At 41.9% G+C, this 18,406-nt stretch overlaps 2 protein-coding genes across 2 annotated transcripts in view; both read left to right on the top strand.

The window, feature by feature from the left end:
* The first annotated feature begins 466 nt into the window (after positions 1-466).
* On the top strand, positions 467-3,517 carry LOC120579527 (uncharacterized). The gene is made up of 2 exons (XM_039831944.1): positions 467-559; positions 644-3,517. Exons 1-2 carry the CDS (start codon positions 467-469, stop codon positions 3,515-3,517), a joined length of 2,967 nt encoding a protein of 988 aa, XP_039687878.1.
* A 3-nt stretch (positions 3,518-3,520) lies between these two features.
* The window catches only part of LOC120579526 (uncharacterized), a 28,022-nt gene continuing 13,136 nt past the window's right edge, over positions 3,521-18,406 (top strand). The window contains exons 1-5 of the mRNA XM_039831943.1: positions 3,521-3,828; positions 3,913-4,071; positions 4,362-6,237; positions 6,325-7,210; positions 7,382-7,744. Coding sequence (XP_039687877.1) covers positions 3,521-3,828; positions 3,913-4,071; positions 4,362-6,237; positions 6,325-7,210; positions 7,382-7,744 — 3,592 coding nt within the window. The remainder of the gene's footprint in view (positions 3,829-3,912; positions 4,072-4,361; positions 6,238-6,324; positions 7,211-7,381; positions 7,745-18,406) is intronic.

Here is an 18,406-nt window from a genome sequence, read left to right as displayed (position 1 = left end):
AAGAAGGATCAGGAGTATGAGGCCGTAATGGGCCTGCTGGAGCAAGAAGCCTATGATAGCCGCCAGAAAGATGTGATAATCGCCAAGCTAAATGAAAGAATCAAGGAGAAGGATGCCGCCCTTGATCGAATTCCTGGGTGAAAGAAGAGGCGTATGGATCTCTTTGATGGGCCACATTCCGAGTTTGAGGATTAGTTCGCTTCAGAGGCTTGAGAGTCTTTTCAATTTGTTTTTGATTTTTTTTTAGTTATGGAGTCTATCCCTTGGCTCACTTTGTTTAAAGGGAATTATCTTGTTTTATTTTGAAAGTTTATCCCTTGGTTTTGTTGTTAGAAAGGGAATTATCTTGTAATGACTATGTCTGTTTTAATGTTTTGTTTAGGGTCATATGTTTATAAAATTGCTTCTATAGGTCCTTCGATAAAAAGATATATCAAAATTTGCATATTTTGGCATATAGCATATCATGCATCATATTGCATTCATAAAAAGTGTCAAAACCAAGTCTCATACTCTCCTCATTTCTGTCTCAGAGAAGCAAAGTGGCCCGGCATATTCAGTATAAACCTACCCGTGTTCACCGTACTCGAGCATACATCAAGAAGAAAATGGCAACTGCTGAACAAGAGAACAATGACCTTAGGCACAAGCCTCTCAAGCGCAAAATGCTCAGACCACTCAGGCACATGTTGAAGCTTCTCAGTCTGCTGGTTCTCCTGCAATCCAGCCAATTCCTACTACTTCTGTTGATACTTCACAACCAATTCCTACTGGTTCCACCGCAGCTGTTGGTACTACACAACCTTGGGTGACTGAAGTTTTTTCTGGTAATATGTCAAACATGTACAATTCAGGCTTCCATCCCGTTGGACCTTCCGGTTTCTCTTTCCCTCCTCAGTACTGTATGCCGCCAGGCTACCCGTGGGGCATGCCGCTCGCAACTAATGAAGGTTTTCGTCATAATGCGCCGGAAATGCAGTTCCCTCTTGGCCAGCAACAAACACCATTCTACCAGACCGGCCAGCCTTTTCCTCAGGCTACTATGACTTATGCTGGACCCCTCGTGCATGCTGCTCAGCAAGAGAAGGAACAAGTTTACCATTCCAATAGTGTGGCTGGTGATGATAGAGTGGGTAACTTAGAAGAGAAATACGATGTGGTACATAAAGAGTTGAAGAGTATCCGGGGTAAGGAAGTGTTTAGCCATAATTTGAATGACCTCTGCTTGGTTGCGGATGTGGTTATACCTCCTAAGTTTAAAGTGCCAACCTTTGAGAAGTACACGGGGAATACTTGCCCTGAAATGCACTTAATCATGTATGTCAGGAGGATGACGGCTCATAGGAAGAATGAACCTCTACTCATCTACTGTTTTCAGGACAGTTTGGCTGGTCCCGCACTCACATGGTATATGAATTTGAAGGGTATCACTACTTTTGAAGAATTGGCTAATGCCTTCATCCAGCAGTATAAATATAACTCTTATCTGACCCCTAACCGGAAAGAGCTGCAAGCTATGACTCAGGGTGATAAGGAATCTTTCAATGAGTATGCTCAGCGCTTCATTCAGAAATCTGCTCAAATTCGTCCGCCTTTGGAAGAAAGAGAAGTGGCTGATCTGTTCTATGAGACTCTGAGCCCTTTCTACTCAGAGAAGATGCTTCTTTGTGCTTCACAGAAGTTTACCGACATGGTAGACGCGGGTGTTCGTATTGAAGAATGGGTCCGTAAGGGACGGGGGAGTAAAGATGGTGCCTCTTCAGGTGGTTATTCAGGAAGTTTGACAAGTGGGTCATCCAATGGTAATAGGAAGTTCGGAAATGGGTACCCAAAGAAGAATCCTCAAGAGGTCGGCATGGTGGCTCATGGCGGATCCCAACCTGTATACCCCAACTACCCCTATGTTGCTAATATTCCATCACCCATCCCAGCTCCACAAAACCCAAACTATCAACCACAAAGGCCTCAAGCCCACCGTCCATATTATCCACCACTATATCAATCACAACCTTATCAGCCGCAACCGTTTTACCAACAACCATACTATCCCCTTCCACCACAACAACAACAGCCTCGTCAGCCTTGTCCTCCACCACAACAACAACAGCCTCGTCAGCCTCGCCCTCCGAGAAATCAATTCCCTCCTATCCCTATGTTGTATGGAGACTTGTTACCCTCCCTACTCGCTAGGGGTCTTGTTCAGGTTAAACCACGTCCCCCGGTGCCGAACCCTTTACCTCATTGGTATCGCCCAGACCTTACTTGTGAATTCCATCAAGGGGCACCAGGGCACGACATTGAGCACTGCTACCCTCTCAAAGACGCAGTCCAAAGATTGATTCACAACAAGGACTTATCCTTCAATGACCCTGACCTTGTTGCTCCAAACAACCCTCTGCCACCCCATGGGCCGACCGTTAACATGATTGAGAATTATCAGGAAGATGGTCTCGTCACCAACGCTCAAGATGTCAGAACCCCGTTGGTTCCAATGCATGTGAAGATGTGTAACATAGGTATGTTTAGCCACGATCATATCAATTGTGAGGTGTGTTCTGCGGATCCCCACGGGTGCATTCAAGTTCAAAATGATGTACAAGGGTTAATGGATCAAGGAGAGCTGGTTGTCACAAGAGAAGATAAGAACATTTGTGTTGTAATTCCTATGTTTAAGGATAGGACGAAACCAATTGGTGTTGTTACTCCGATATTCAAAGACAATGCCAAGACAATTGTCGATCCTTTGGCAATTTGTGTGCCAAAACCCAAGCTGTTTTTCTCCCAGAAGGCTATTCCATATAGCTACGAATCTACAGACATAGAGGATGGTAAAGGGGTACTTTTGAGTCCTTCAACTTCGGTAGATAACATTGCTGAGAGTAGTCAAATTCTGAGAAGTGGACGTATTCTTCCGGCTGTTGTACAAGCAAAGAACAAAGCTCCGGCGATAGAATCAGTGCCAATACCAGATCCTAGCAAGGGTAAAAGTGTGTGTCAACCTAGTGGAACTGAAAACGATGAAATTTTGAAACTAATCAAGAAAAGTGATTATAAGATAGTGGATCAGTTATTGCAAACTCCATCCAAGATTTCTATCATGTCACTATTGACAAGTTCTGATGCTCATAGGGAGGCCTTGATGAAAGTGTTGAATCAGGCCTACGTAGACCATGATGTGACTTTGGATCAATTTGGGAGCATTGTTGGAAATGTGACGGCATGCAACAATCTGAGTTTCAGTGAGGAAGACCTCCCGGTGGAGGGGAAAAATCATAACATGGCCTTACATATCTCTGTTATGTGCAAAACAGATTCTCTTTCCAATGTCTTGATAGACACTGGTTCTTCCCTCAATGTGATGGCGAAGACAACCTGTGATAAATTGACGTATTCAGACGGATTTATTAGGCCCAGTTGCGTGTCGGTAAGGGCATTTGATGGATCCAGGAAGACGGTGTGGGGAGAAATAGATTTACCTATCACTATTGGGCCCCAAGAGTTTAAAGTTACATTCTAGATAATGGATATTCAAGCTTCCTACAGCTGTTTACTTGGTAGACCATGGATTCATGAAGCAGGGGCAGTAACATCCACTCTTCACCAAAAGCTAAAGTTTGTAAGTCTTGGAAAGCTTGTTACAGTGAGTGGGGAGTCAGCTCTTTTGGTTAGCCATTTGTCGTCCTTTTCCTTCATTGGTGGTGAAAGTTCGGATGGAACGTCATTCCAAGGGTTCTCGGTTGAAAGCGGTACTACAAAAGGTGAAACATGCATGGCCTCTCTAAGGGATGCTCAGAGAGTAATTCAAGAAGGAAAAGCGGAAGGCTGGGGGTAATTAGTACAGTTGCCCGAGAACAAGCGCAAAGAAGGTCTGGGTTTCTCTGGCAATAAGCAAGTGGTGTTCGACCCAACTAGGGGCACTTTTCACAGTGCCGGATTCATTAATACACCACCTGAGACTAATGCAATTTTGGAAGATCAATCAGAAGAGGTGGCACCTGACTTTGTGACTCCTGATGGAAACTGCTGCAACTGGATTGCTGTTGACATCCCTTCTGCGATACCTTTTTCTAAGTAATGTGTTTGTCTTTGTTTTTGTTTTTTAAGAAAACTCCTTTTATCCTGCCCTAGACGAAAGTGAAATCTTGCAGGTTTTGTTTTTACTTTAAGTTGTTTTCAGTATTAATAAAAAATTGTCGTTTCTGTCACGGCCGTTATTTTATTTTATTTTAGTGCTTTTCTGGAAAGATGGTAACACAAAAAACCAAAAACTTGTTTTTTTTCTTCTTTAAAAAAAAAAAAAAATCAATTTCAAAGGTCTGCATCCACTATTTTGCTAAAAATCAATCATGAATCATATGCAGACTGAACATAAGTGAGCCCGTTGAACGTAGTGACTCTATGCTTCCGCCCAACTTGGAGTTCCCTGTTTATGAGGCTTGGGTAGAGGAGGATGAAGAGATTCCTAATGAGCTCAGATGGATGTTAGAGCAAGAAAGAAAAGCCATTCAGCCTCATAAGGAAGAAATAGAGTCGATCAACCTAGGTACTGAGGAAGATAAGAAAGAGATTAAGATTGGAGCATCATTAGAGGCATCTGTCAAGAATAGGATAATTGAGCTTCTCAGAGAGTATGATGATATATTTGCGTGGTCCTATAAAGACATGCCAGGGTTAGACCCTGATGTTGTTGAACATCGTTTGCCTCTAAAGCCCGAGTGTCCTCCAGTCAAGCAGAAGTTAAGAAGATCTCATCCAGATATGGCTCTCAAGATCAAAGAGGAAGTGCGAAAACAAATTGACGCAGGTTTCTTGATTACCTCTGAATATCCTCAATGGTTGGCCAACATAGTGCCCGTTCCGAAGAAAGATGGTAAGGTCAGAATGTGTGTTGACTATCGGGATTTGAACAAAGCTAGTCCGAAGGATGATTTCCCTTTACCTCACATTGATGTATTGGTTGATAGTACTGCTAGATGCAAGGTGTTCTCCTTCATGGATGGATTTTCCGGGTATAACCAGATCAAGATGGCTCCGGAAGATAGAGAAAAGACGTCTTTCATCACGCCATGGGGCGCTTTCTGCTACTTAGTAATGCCATTTGGATTGATAAATGCTGGCGCCACTTACCAGAGAGGCATGACTAAAATATTCCATGATATGATACATAAAGAGATTGAAGTATATGTGGATGATATGATTGTCAAGTCAGGCACTGAAGAAGAACATGCTGAGTATTTGTTAAAGATGTTTCAACGGTTGAGAAAGTACAAACTCCGGTTGAATCCTAACAAATGTACCTTCGGTGTTAGATCTGGCAAGCTCTTGGGTTTTATCGTTAGTCAGAAAGGTATTGAAGTAGATCCCGACAAAGTCAAAGCTATCAGGGAAATGCCGGCTCCAAAGACAGAGAAACAAGTTAGAGGTTTTTTGGGAAGATTGAACTACATCTCCAGATTCATCTCCCATATGACTGCCACATGTGGACCGATATTCAAGTTACTCCGTAAAGATCAGGGGATCGTTTGGACGGAAGATTGCCAGAAAGCTTTTGATAGCATTAAAGGGTATTTGTTAGATCCTCCGATTCTTGTCCCTCCAGTTGAAGGAAGGCCTTTGATCATGTACTTGACTATGTTGGATGATTCTATGGGCTGCGTGCTTGGTCAACAAGACGAAACTGGAAAGAAAAAGCATGCCATTTACTACTTGAGTAAGAAGTTTACGGATTGTGAGTCCCGATATTCTATGCTTGAGAAAACTTGTTGCGCTTTGGCATGGGCCGCTAAGCGTCTCCGTCACTACATGGTTTACCACACTACTTGGTTGATATCCAAAATGGATCCGATCAAGTACCTTTTTGAGAAGCCCGCGTTAACAGGAAGAATTGCTCGTTGGCAGATGTTATTGTCTGAATATGATATTGTGTATCGCACTCAGAAAGCCATCAAGGGTAGTGTTCTTGCCGACCATTTGGCTCATCAACCAATTGAAGACTATCAGCCTATCAAGTTTGATTTCCCAGATGAAGAGATCATGTATTTAAAGATGAAAGATTGTGATGAACCGTTGTTTGGTGAAGGTCCTGATCCAGACTCTAAGTGGGGTTTGATTTTTGATGGAGCCGTCAATGTCTTTGGTAATGGAATAGGGGCAGTTATCCTTACTCCTAAAGGTACTCACATCCCTTTCACTGCAAGACTCCGGTTTGATTGCACGAACAATATTGCGGAATATGAAGCTTGCATCATGGGCATTGAAGAAGCCATTGACTTAAGGATTAAAAATATTGAAATATATGGAGATTCAGCTCTTGTGATTAACCAGATCAAAGGAAAATGGGAAACTCACCATGCTGGAATGATACCTTACAGAGACTATGCAAGACGTTTATTGACTTTCTTCAACAAGGTGGAGTTGCACCACATTCCTCGGGATGAGAATCGAATGGCAGATGCCCTAGCAACTTTATCTTCAATGATCAAGGTGAATCGAGGCAACGACGTGCCTCTAATCAGTGTCAAGTTCCTTGATAGGCCCGCTTATGTGTTTGTAGCCGAAGCAGTTTTCGATGATAAGCCGTGGTTTCATGATATTAAAGTGTTTCTTCAAACTCAAGAGTACCCTCCTGGGGCATCCCGTAAAGATAAGAGAACTCTAAGAAGACTGTCTGGCAATTTCTTCCTGAGTGGAGACGTCTTGTACAAAAGAAACTTTGATTCAGTTTTGCTCAGATGTGTGGACCGACGTGAAGCAGATTTATTAATGCATGAGATACACGAAGGCTCGTTCGGGACTCATTCTAGTGGATATTCAATGGCTAAGAAGGCATTGAGAGCAGGCTACTACTGGATAACGATGCATGCTGACTGTCATCATTATGCCAAGAAGTGCCACAAGTGCCAAATTTATGCTGATAAGATTCATGTTCCAGCGTCTATGCTCAATGTTATCTCTTCTCCATGGCCGTTCTCTATGTGGGGCATTGATATGATTGGTCGAATCGAACCGAAAGCTTCCAATGGACATCGTTTCATACTAGTGGCTATTGACTACTTCACCAAATGGGTCGAAGCGGCATCTTATGCTAATGTGACCAAACAAGTAGTAGTCCGATTTATCAAGAACGATATCATATGCCGTTATGGCGTTCCCAACAAGATCATCACGGATAATGGCACGAATTTGAACAATAAAATGATGAAGGAATTATGTGATGGGTTCAAGATCGAGCATCATAACTCTTCTCCTTATAGACCTCAGATGAATGGTGCGGTCGAAGCTGCAAACAAGAATATTAAGAAGATCGTGCAGAAGATGGTGGTTACCTATAAAGACTGGCATGAGATGTTGCCCTACGCTTTGTATGGTTATCGTACTTCAGTGCGTACTTCAACAGGGGCGACCCCTTTTTCTTTGGTATATGGGACGGAAGCGATACTTCCGGTAGAAGTTGAAATCCCGTCATTGAGGGTCTTGATAGAAGCTGAGCTGTCAGAGGCTGAATGGTGTCAAAATAGGTATGATCAGTTGAATTTGATTGAGGAAAAACGCATGGCTGCTTTATGTCATGGACAGCTATATCGGACAAGGATGAAACAAGCGTTCGATAAAAAGGTTCGTCCCCGTGAATTTAAAGAAGGTGACCTGGTGGTCAAGAATATCAAGTCTTTCCAACCAGACCCTAGGGGAAAGTGGACACCTAATTATGAAGGTCCCTATGTGGTGAAAAGAGCTTTTTCTGGTGGTGCTTTAATTCTTACAACTATGGATGGAGAGGAGTTACCTCGTCCTGTGAATTCTGATGCAGTCAAGAAATACTTTGTCTAGATATATATGTAAAAGAACAGCTCGGTAGGTCGAAAACCCGAAAGGGCGTCCTAAACAAAAAAAAGAGCGTCTCAATGGACTGAAAACCCGAAAGGGCGGTCCATGCAAAAGTTAGAGACATATAAAAAAAAGGGATTATCCTGATAGGTTGAAACCCACAAGGGCGATCTATGCAAAAGTTAAGGATTATGACAAAGTAACTGCATCAGATGAAACATCACTCACTCGGGGCACTTTAGCTGTCAGAAGTTCTCCGATATCAAAGCATTATGGGCAGTGGAATTCAAAGTTGTTAGAGAATGTAGCGGTTATTATGTTCAATGTACCTCCCCCATATTAATTACCATTGTCCAAATTTTGTAATCTGTGGTGCCATGCTTTAGCTGGTTACCATTTCTTTTAAATCAATTCGAGCCTGTGCCCCTTTATTTGAAATTCATATTTATTCTATGTGCAAGTTTTCTTCCATTCTTACTGTTACAACTTGAAGTAAAAACTTTGAAAATTCTTTTAAAATCTTTATGTTTTCTTTTGGAAAAAGAACAAAATGATGACAAATATATTATCTTTAATTCATGTATCATAGAAGCATGTGTCAACATTCGATTCAAAAGCATGTAGATTCATTTGTATGGACATAGTCATTGCTAAAAAAGGAATAAAAAAAAAAGAAGAAAAGTATACCAAAGGAAAAGCAATGACTATTCGAAGCATGAGCTTGCAAAAGTACCTCAGTTTCAGTTCTGGAATGGCGACTTCGGCTAGTGTTTTGATTTTTGAGCTAAATCGTATCAGTGTTAAGATCGTTGGGCTTTATCCCACCAGTGGTTTGTTTGAAGGGTTCTACCCCGACAATGTTTGACTCATCTCTAGTAATGGTATTCCCGTTGAGGATTTATGGGTGTTTGTGCTGTGATGTTGAGCCACTTCTTTTTGGACCTGCCCAACCTTGTCTCAACAGTCTTAACACTATACCGTCATTCGAGTCTCAGTCATATTCATTCATGCATACATAGCAGGTATATAAATGTCATTCATACATGGTTGCATTATTACCCAATGTCTTTTTTCTCTTGTGTCTCATAAAAGTATCATGCTCAATATGTCTGGTTCAAATTTTGCCACTAGTTAATTTCAAGGGGCAGGTCTCGCTAAATATTCGTCTTTCCCTAATTCACGGTAATAGGCATGACTTCTTTCCTTGTATATTCGTCTTTACCTAATTCACGGTAATAGGCATGACTTCTTTCCTTGTATATTCGTCTTTACCTAATTCACGGTAATAGGCATGATTTACTTTGTTGCATATTCGTCTTTACCTAATTCACGGTATTAGGCATGATCTTTTCCTTGCATATTCGTCTTTACCTAATTCACGGTAATAGGCATGATTTACTTTCTTGCATATTCGTCTTTACCTAATTCACGGTAATAGGCATGATTTACTTTGTTGCATATTCGTCTTTACCTAATTCACGGTAATAGGCATGACTTCTTTCCTTGTATATTCGTCTTTACCTAATTCACGGTAATAGGCATGATTTACTTTGTTGCATATTCGTTGTTGTACCCTGATTTTGGACCTAAAAATACTCGTTCAAATTTCTTTTCTAACACTGATACTTGTCAATTCGCTGTTGTTTTACTCTGAATCTTTGCTCTCTTTTCTTCTGCATATTTTACTATCTCTGTCTCAAAGTACGTTCAAGCTCGATTTTCTTGCATAAAATTATTCAAAATGTCTTTTCTTGCATTACAAGTCATTTAAGAACTCTCAGAAACATTGCATTACTTTTCTTGCGCTTTATTTCAAAAAAATCATACGAAAGGGTATTTTGGTCATTTTCTGCAGTGGAACCCATTTTAGTCCCTGTGTTTGCCTCTGAGTCTTTCCAACTGGTCTGTACAAATCATTGTTGAGTCTTTGTTTAAAAATCATTTCAAAAATTGCATTTGAGTCAGTTTGGGTCAGTTTAGTCCCTAGGGGCATTTTGGTCTTTTCCTGTCAAAATTTCGGCAGGGAGGTATTGTAAAATACCTCATGTCAGTAATTGGTTCGTTTTAGTCCTTTTGTTGATTTTATTTTTTGTTTCACTTTACGTTTTTCTCAAATTACCAATTTTAATCCAATTTTACTTTAATTTGCATTTTAGTCCAAAACTTTTTTTTAATTGCATTTAGATCTTTTTTAATTGCAGTCCGGTCCCCAAGTTTTATATTTTGCAGGAAGGTCCTTGAATCAAACACAGTGCAAGTCCAGGTGTCATCACCCCATTGGGTCTCAAGTACACATGTCAGCTATAAATACAACACAGTGTCAGAATTTCCAGAAGGGTTCCATTAATCACACGCCACCTCAACAAACAGAGAACACTTTCTCTCTCTTGGCAGTTACAGATCAAAACAGAAAAAATCACAAGAACAATCACATAAACCCTAGATTTCCAAATTCATCAAATTCATCTTTTTTTCCTGTGATTCTCAGAGATTCTGTACGAATCATCATCATCGAATCAAATCCTTCGCAATTCCAGTGCGAATTCATCACCATTGGCGATGAATTCAAGCACGATCACGAAGGATCCGAAAGCTTGAGAAGAAGAGAAAAAGAAGCAGAATCTGAACCGGTGAAGAAGAAGAAGGAACAGCACCGGTTTTTTTCCGGTCCAGCAACCAAATCAACAACACAGAAAACGAAGAATCAAGTGTTTCCGAAGAAATTCAACAAAATCTCCAAGCAAAATCTCAGGTAACACTAAAACCGAACCTTTCTTGCTTGAAAATATCAACAAACACGAATCAAATATAGATCTGCAAAGTTCCAAAGCTTTCATTCAACAAAAAAAACTAAAAAGAATCAAGAAAAATCTTTTTCAAAACCGTGAATAAAAGTGTAGATCTACAAAGATTTAAGCCTTGTACGAAAAAATCAGTGCCGGATTCGTGTTTAGAACGAAAAAGGATTTCCAAAAGTGTAAAAAAATTTGAAAACGGAGAAGGTTGTTCAACTTCCGGCGGCGGCGCCGCCACCCTTGGGGCGGCCGGCCACCACGCCGGAGGAACAAGTTTCCCCGGAGAAGATGAAGATCATCTTCATTTCCAGGAAATCGGCGAGGAAGAGAGGAGAGAGATGAGAGCTTCTCTCACTAGGTTTAGGTTAGAGAGAGAGAGAACAAAGAAAAATAAAAAAAAACCGGTGTAAGCATGTATATATAAGCCAGTGAACCGGACCGGTCCAAGACCGGTCCAATCCCCTTCATTCCTGGCCGTTGGATCTAGGGTTTCCCTCCCTGGATCAATCCAACGCTCCCTGTGAATCCGGATCCCTTGGTTTTGGTTCGGGCCTTTCTTTTTTCGTTTTTGCTATTTTCTTGCTATCTGCACCCTGCTTTTTTGCTAATTGAACCTCTGTGTGCTCAATTTTTTTTTCTAAAAATTCCTAAAAAATTGTTATATGTTTCTTGATACATTTGTGATTTTTTTTTTAAGGGTTTAAAAATGATAAAAATGTGTGTGATATTTTTCTTGATCAATTTGTGTTTTGGATATAAGTTTGTGCATTTTTTGTGGTATATTTCTCATAAAATGTTGGCATGTGATGTGGATGATTGGTGTGCAATTTCATGGTGAATGTGTTGCTGATCATATGTGTGTTTTGCTGATTGTGGATGTAGATTTTCATTTTATTCTTGTTTTGCAAGTAATGTGTGTTTTTATCAAGAAATAAAGTACAAAGTATCTTTAAAAATGTGTCATAATTCTTGGCTTGAATGTGTCCTATTTGTTCTCACATTATAGTTCAAAATCAAACCCCTTTAACATTGCTATGATGGGAGGATTATAGGTCATGTGCATGTCTAAGTGTTATAACCAATTTTAGGTATGTTTTGCCATTTTATTTCATTTCATTGCTCTTTTTTTTTTTCTTGCTATTCTATTCAATTTTGTTTACCTTTTTACCGTTTTTATGCCTTATGATACTAACCATTTCATTTCACATTTCATCCATCTCATAGTTTAGGCATTATTTTTTCTATTCATTTCTATATCAAATGGGTTTGTAATAATTTTAGGTAGATTAGTTTCCTTTTAATTCCTTGCAAGACCATAGCATGTATTTAGGACTCAATGTAAAGGACTATGGACACTATAAGTGATGTACACCGACACGAGCACCGACACATGCACACACCCCACATGGATATTCTAGATGCATGATTAGGGAATGTATGTTTAGATGTATGCTTAGGTTTTACAACGCTTAGACAAAAATCATTTTCCAAAAAAAATGTGAATAACCTCACTTGAAAACCTTTTTTCTAAAATGGGAGTCAAAACTCCTCATTTTCCTTTTGTTTTCTTAAGTAAAAAACCTAATAAATTTTAATCATACTTAGACTTTATTTTGCAAAATAACTACTTCCACCTCACATTTTCCAAATCTCATGCCCTTGAGGCCTCTCATTTCCATTCTTCAAAATTCCTTTTTCAAACTTAAAATCAACCAACAAAAAACAAAAATAATTTTCGAGAATGAACTACGTTTGGTTTTGATCCCTTAAAAGGGTACGTAGGCAATGAGTTAAAACTCCTCCAAGCCAAGTAAAATAAAATCTCAATCATCTTCTTTCCCCATTCTTCACTCAAATAAAACCTTTTTTTTATAAGTAGGCAATAAAAAAAATAAAGCGTAGAAATAAACTTAGGAGAACGGTTCTTATGGAATACCGTAATCGTTCCGGGTGCCTAACACCTTCCCGTAGCGAAAACGACCCCCGAACTTAGACTCTAAGGGTTTTTTCTCAATTTTGCCCTTCCCAAGAAAAAATAGAGAATATCAAAGATTGAAAGGTTCAAGCCTAATTAATGACTTGACACCCGAAAATCACGATAACAGAAATGGCGACTTCACTGGGGAAATTTTAAGCGGGTCACGCCTAGTTTTCCTTAGTTTATATTTACGCTTTGTTTTATTGCTTACATATGTGAATACTTGTTTATTTTCATTTGACGTGTGGGGTGAGAATATCAAAAGTCCTATACCCGGGCTGAGTGAACTTATGAATAGGTAGAGATATAATCGACAATTCGATCCGAGGGTTGCCTCGTGTATTGGGTTATTCGATCAATCTCACATAGCTGAGGCATTTTGGAAGTAATATTGTCGGCGTGTGTTGTCATGCTTAGGCACTTTGCTTTCAATTGTTCGACGATGCTATGGACCGTAGTTACCAAACCCATCCCTGGCCTTTTTTAGGACGTAGTGCGGTGGCTAAACCGAGTGTTGTCTCGAGTTTTAGTCGTCACGCGATACTACACTCAAGTTAGACCTTCTTGCGAATAAACATGGAACGGACGTTGTCCCGTGCTACCATGATATACGTAAGAGAGGTTGCAGTTTGGGAACTTGATTAGAACCTTGGTTACTATTATCCTAAGCCTTAGTTCACCGGGCACCGTGTCCGCCCGTGGCTCCTCGACTTTAATCTCAACCCTCCATGTTTTCTCTGTAATTGAAAAAACAATCATGCATACATGCATTCATGCATAAATTTTTCTCATACATTCATCGAAGGATTGGACAAATTAAAAACTTTGTAAACATTACAGGTATGAAGAAGACTAAATCCTACAAGTTCAAGGAGGTTGATTTGGTTAGTTTGAGAGAATTGGCACTCAAGGTTAAGAATCAAATAGGTTTCCGACTCCGATATGGTGGTATGCTTACTATTCTCCGGACCAATGTTGAAGAGAAACTAGTGCACACTCTAGTGCAATTCTATGACCCGAGTTTCCGTTGCTTCACTTTCCCGGATTTCCAGTTGGTCCCTACTCTTGAGGCTTATTCCCACTTGTTAGATTCACCTATAGCTGAGAAGACGCCTTTCACCGGTCCCGGGACTTCTCTTACTCCTTTGGTTATTGCTAAGGATCTCTATCTCAAGACTTCCGATGTCTCCAATCATCTTACTACCAAGTCTCACATCCGAGGGTTCACTTCAAAGTATCTACTTGAACAGGCTAATCTCAAAACTACTTGTCAGGACACACTCGAGGCTATTCTTGCATTGCTTATCTATGGGCTCATTCTCTTTCCGAATCTCGACAACTTTGTGGACATGAATGCTATTGAGATCTTCCATTCCAAGAATCCGGTTCCTACCTTGCTAGCTGACACATACCATGCTATCCATGACCGGACTCTCAAAGGTCGTGGGTATATCCTTTGCTACGTGCCTCTCCTATATAGGTGGTTTATTTCTCACCTTCCGAGCTCTTTCCATGACAACTCGGAAAATTGGTCCTACTCACAGCGGATTATGGCTCTCTCTCCTAACGAGGTGGTCTGGATCACTCCCGCCGCTCAGGTTAAGGAAATTATTACTGGTTGTGGAGATTTTCTCAATGTACCTCTTCTTGGTACCCGTGGGGGAATCAACTATAATCCTGAGCTTGTTATGAGACAGTTTGGGTTCCCAATGAAGGCAAAGCCCATCAATCTTGCTACATCTCCAGAGTTCTTCTACTATTCGAACGCTCCCACCGGGCAAAGGGAGGCTTTCATAGAGGCTTGGTCTAAGGTCCGTAGGAAGAGTGTGAAGCATTTGGGTGTGAGATCCGGTATTGCTCATGAGGCCTATACTCAGTGGGTAATAAACCGAGCTGAAGAGATTGGTATGCCTTACCCTGCTATGAGATATGTGTCTGCATCTGCTCCATCTATACCTTTACCTCTACCTCCCACAACTCAGGGAATGTATCAGGAGCATCTAGCTATGGAGAGTCGTGAGAAACAGATGTGGAAAGCCCGATACAATGAAGCTGAGAATCTAATCATGACTTTGGATGGTAAGGATGAGCAGAACACTCATGAGAACCTGATGTTGAAGAAGGAATTGGTTAAGGTCCGAAGGGAACTTGAAGAAAAAGATGAGTTACTTATGCGGGACTCCAAGAGAGCTAGAGGACGACGCAACTTCTATGATAGATACTGTGGTTCGGATTCGGAGTCTGGGTCTGAAGATCATCCCACTACTTCCTATGCTTGAGAGTTTTATTTGTTTATATTTCAAAGTCTTCCCTTGGCTTAGTATTTCGAAGGGATTCATCTTGTAAACACTTCGTTTTGCTTTGCTTGTTTAGATATTGTTTACAAAGCTCCTAATTTGTCTAAAAATCCTTCGATGTCCAAAAAAAAAAACTTTTTTTTGCATTTGTACATATCATGCATCATGTGCATCATTCATCAAGTCACAAAAGGTTTCCGAGTGCTCACTGCCTCCTGGTTCTTCTGCCTCAGATTGAAAGGTGGCTCGTGCTCGGAAAGTCTACGAACCTGACAGAATACATCGGACTAGACTCTATACAGAAAGAAGAATTCGGTAGCTATGGAAGAAGAAAATGCTCAGCTCCGTACCGAGTTAGCTACTCTGAGGGAAGAATTGGCTAAGGCCAATGATACCATGACTGCTCTGCTAGCCGCTCAGGAACAATCCGCCACAGCTACCCCTATAACTACAAGTGTGATCCCAACTGCATCTACTGACGCTCGCTTCGCTATGCCAACTGGGTTTCCGTATGGGCTTCCACCGTTTTTTACTCCTAGTACTGCAGCGGGCACTTATGGTACTGCTAACAATGGTCCGATTCCTGCAACAAACGCTGTCTCCATCAATGCTACTTTGCCTCAGACAACGGCAACTGTCACTGAGCCTCTTGTGCATGCCATACCTCAAGGTGTTAACATCAACACACATCACGGAAACATCCCCGTGATCAAAACCATGGAAGAAAGGATGGAGGAACTTGCTAAAGAACTCCGTCATGAAATCAAAGCTAACCGAGGGAACGGGGACTCTTTCAAGACTCATGATCTCTGCTTGGTACCAAAGGTGGATGTCCCTAAGAAGTTCAAGATCCCGGATTTCGACCGATACAATGGGCTGACTTGTCCCCATAACCACATCATCAAGTATGTCCGAAAGATGGGTAACTACAAAGACAATGATTCACTCATGATTCACTGCTTCCAAGATAGCTTAATGGAAGATGCTGCAGAGTGGTATACTAGCTTGAGCAAAAATGACGTCCATACCTTTGATGAATTAGCCGCTGCTTTCAAGAGCCACTATGGGTTTAATACCAGATTGAAGCCAAACAGGGAATTCCTCAGATCTCTCTCCCAAAAGAAGGAGGAAAGCTTCCGTGAATACGCACAGAGATGGAGGGGGGCAGCTGCCCGCATTACTCCCGCTCTTGATGAAGAAGAAATGACCCAGACATTCCTAAATACCTTGAAAAAGGATTATGTTGAGAGAATGATCATCGCTGCCCCGAATAACTTCTCGGAGATGGTCACCATGGGAACTCGTCTGGAAGAAGCCGTCAGAGAAGGAATCATTGTATTCGAGAAAGCTGTTCAAGAAGACGGACACCACAAGAAGAAAGAAACAGAGGTAGGGATGGTGTCTGCCAGAGCCGGTCAATCCATGGCTACTGTTGCTCCTATTAATGCTGCCCAAATGCCTCCGTCGTACCCATATGCGCCGTACTGTCAGCATCCTTTCTTTCCGCCATTCTATCATCAGTACCCTTTGCCACCAGGTCAACCTCAGGTACCCGTTAATGCAATTGCTCAACAGATGAAACAGCAGTTGCCGGTTCAACAACAACAACAACATCAACAAGCTAGACCTACTTTCCCTCCGATACCGATGTTGTATGCTGAGTTGCTTCCGACTTTACTCCATAGAGGGCATTGTACAACCAGACAGGGCAAGCCCCCACCTGATCCGTTGCCTCCAAGGTTCAGGTCCGATCTCAAATGTGATTTCCATCAAGGCGCCCTGGGTCATGATGTCGAGGGGTGCTATGCTTTGAAGTATATCGTGAAGAAGCTCATTGATCAAGGAAAGCTGACTTTGGTCCCGCATGTCCTCGACAATCCTCTTCCAAATCATGCCGCTGTAAATATGATCGAAGTATGTGAGGAAGCTCCTAGACTTGATGTCCGTAACGTCGCAACTCCTCTGGTGCCTCTACACATCAAGCTGTGCAAAGCTTCTCTGTTCGGCCATGATCATGCCAAGTGCCTAGGATGCCTTCGTAATCCTTTGGGTTGCTTTATTGTTCAAAATGACATCCAAAGCTTGATGAATGATAATTTTTTGACTGTTAGTGATGTCTGCGTGATTGTGCCAGTTTTTCACGATCCGCCTGTCAAGAGTATGCCTTTGAAGGAGAATGCTGAGCCTCTGGTGATAAGGTTGCCCGGACCGGTACCTTATACTTCAGATAGGGCTATCCCGTACAAATACAATGCTACCATAATCGAAAACGGAGTAGAAGTGCCTCTGGTGTCCTTGGCTGTGATGAACAACACCGCCGAAGGAACTTCAGCAGCCCTAAGAAGCGGAAGAGTCCGTCCACCGTTGTTTCAAAAGAAGGCAGCTACGCCTATCGTGCCACCCATTGACAAGACAACCCCGACTGATGTTTCTCCCGTTAACAGAGACGCGAGCCAACCAGGCCGGTCTATAGAGGATTCTAATCTGGACGAGATTGTGAAGTTGATCAAAAGAAGTGATTATAAGATTGTGGATCAGCTGCTGCAAACTCCGTCGAAGATATCCATTTTGTCTCTACTCCTGAGATCCGCTGCTCACAGAGATACCCTTTTGAAAGTATTGGAGCAGGCTTATGTGGATCATGAAGTCACTGTGGATCACTTTGGTAGCATAGTGGGGAACATTACCGCCTGCAGCAACCTGTGGTTCAGTGAAGATGAATTGCCCGAAGCAGGAAAGCATCATAATCTGGCCTTGCATATCTCTGTGAATTGCAAGTCCGACATGCTATCAAATGTGTTAGTAGACACTGGCTCATCTTTGAACGTGATGCCCAAGTCAACGCTGGATCAGCTGAGTTACCGGGGAACTCCTTTGAGGAGGAGCACTTTTCTGGTCAAAGCCTTTGATGGAACCCGCAAGAGCGTTCTCGGGGAGATAGACTTGCCAATAACTATTGGCCCCGAAACCTTTATAATCACGTTCCAGGTCATGGATATTAATGCCTCTTACAGCTGTCTCTTGGGAAGACCGTGGATACATGACGCTGGGGCGGTGACCTCTACTTTGCACCAGAAGTTGAAATTTGCAAAAAGCGGAAAGCTTGTTACAATTCCTGGAGAGGAAGCATACCTGGTTAGCCAGCTATCATCTTTCTCTTGCATAGAAGCAGGGTCTGCAGAGGGGACCGCTTTTCAAGGATTAACTGTCGAAGGTACGGAGCCTAAAAGGGATGGAACTGCCATGGCTTCTTTGAAGGATGCACAGAGAGCCGTCCAAGAGGGTCAAGCTGCCGGCTGGGGCAGGTTAATACAACTCCGTGAGAACAAGCATAAGGAAGGTCTTGGCTTTTCCCCAACTTCAGGAGTTTCCACCGGGGCATTCTATAGTGCTGGGTTTGTCAACGCAATCACAGAAGAAGCAACTGGATTTGGCCCGAGGCCTGTATTTGTTACACCAGGAGGCATTGCGAGAGATTGGGATGCCATTGACATTCCCTTAATCATGCATGT

This window comes from Medicago truncatula, chromosome 3 (genome assembly GCF_003473485.1).
Source record: "Medicago truncatula cultivar Jemalong A17 chromosome 3, MtrunA17r5.0-ANR, whole genome shotgun sequence".
In the NCBI taxonomy this organism is placed as follows: Eukaryota; Viridiplantae; Streptophyta; class Magnoliopsida; order Fabales; family Fabaceae; genus Medicago; species Medicago truncatula.
Note: the sequence above shows the minus strand (reverse complement) of the source record. Positions and strands in the feature narration are given on the sequence as shown.

Bases quoted from the DNA above. Each gene is read 5' to 3' on its own strand.
- LOC120579527 (XM_039831944.1), top strand. From the start codon at position 467: ATGCATCATATTGCATTCATAAAAAGTGTCAAAACCAAGTCTCATACT. The intron at 560-643 runs GTATAAACCTAC...CAATGACCTTAG, and splicing joins AAAGTGGCCCGGCATATTCA to GCACAAGCCTCTCAAGCGCA.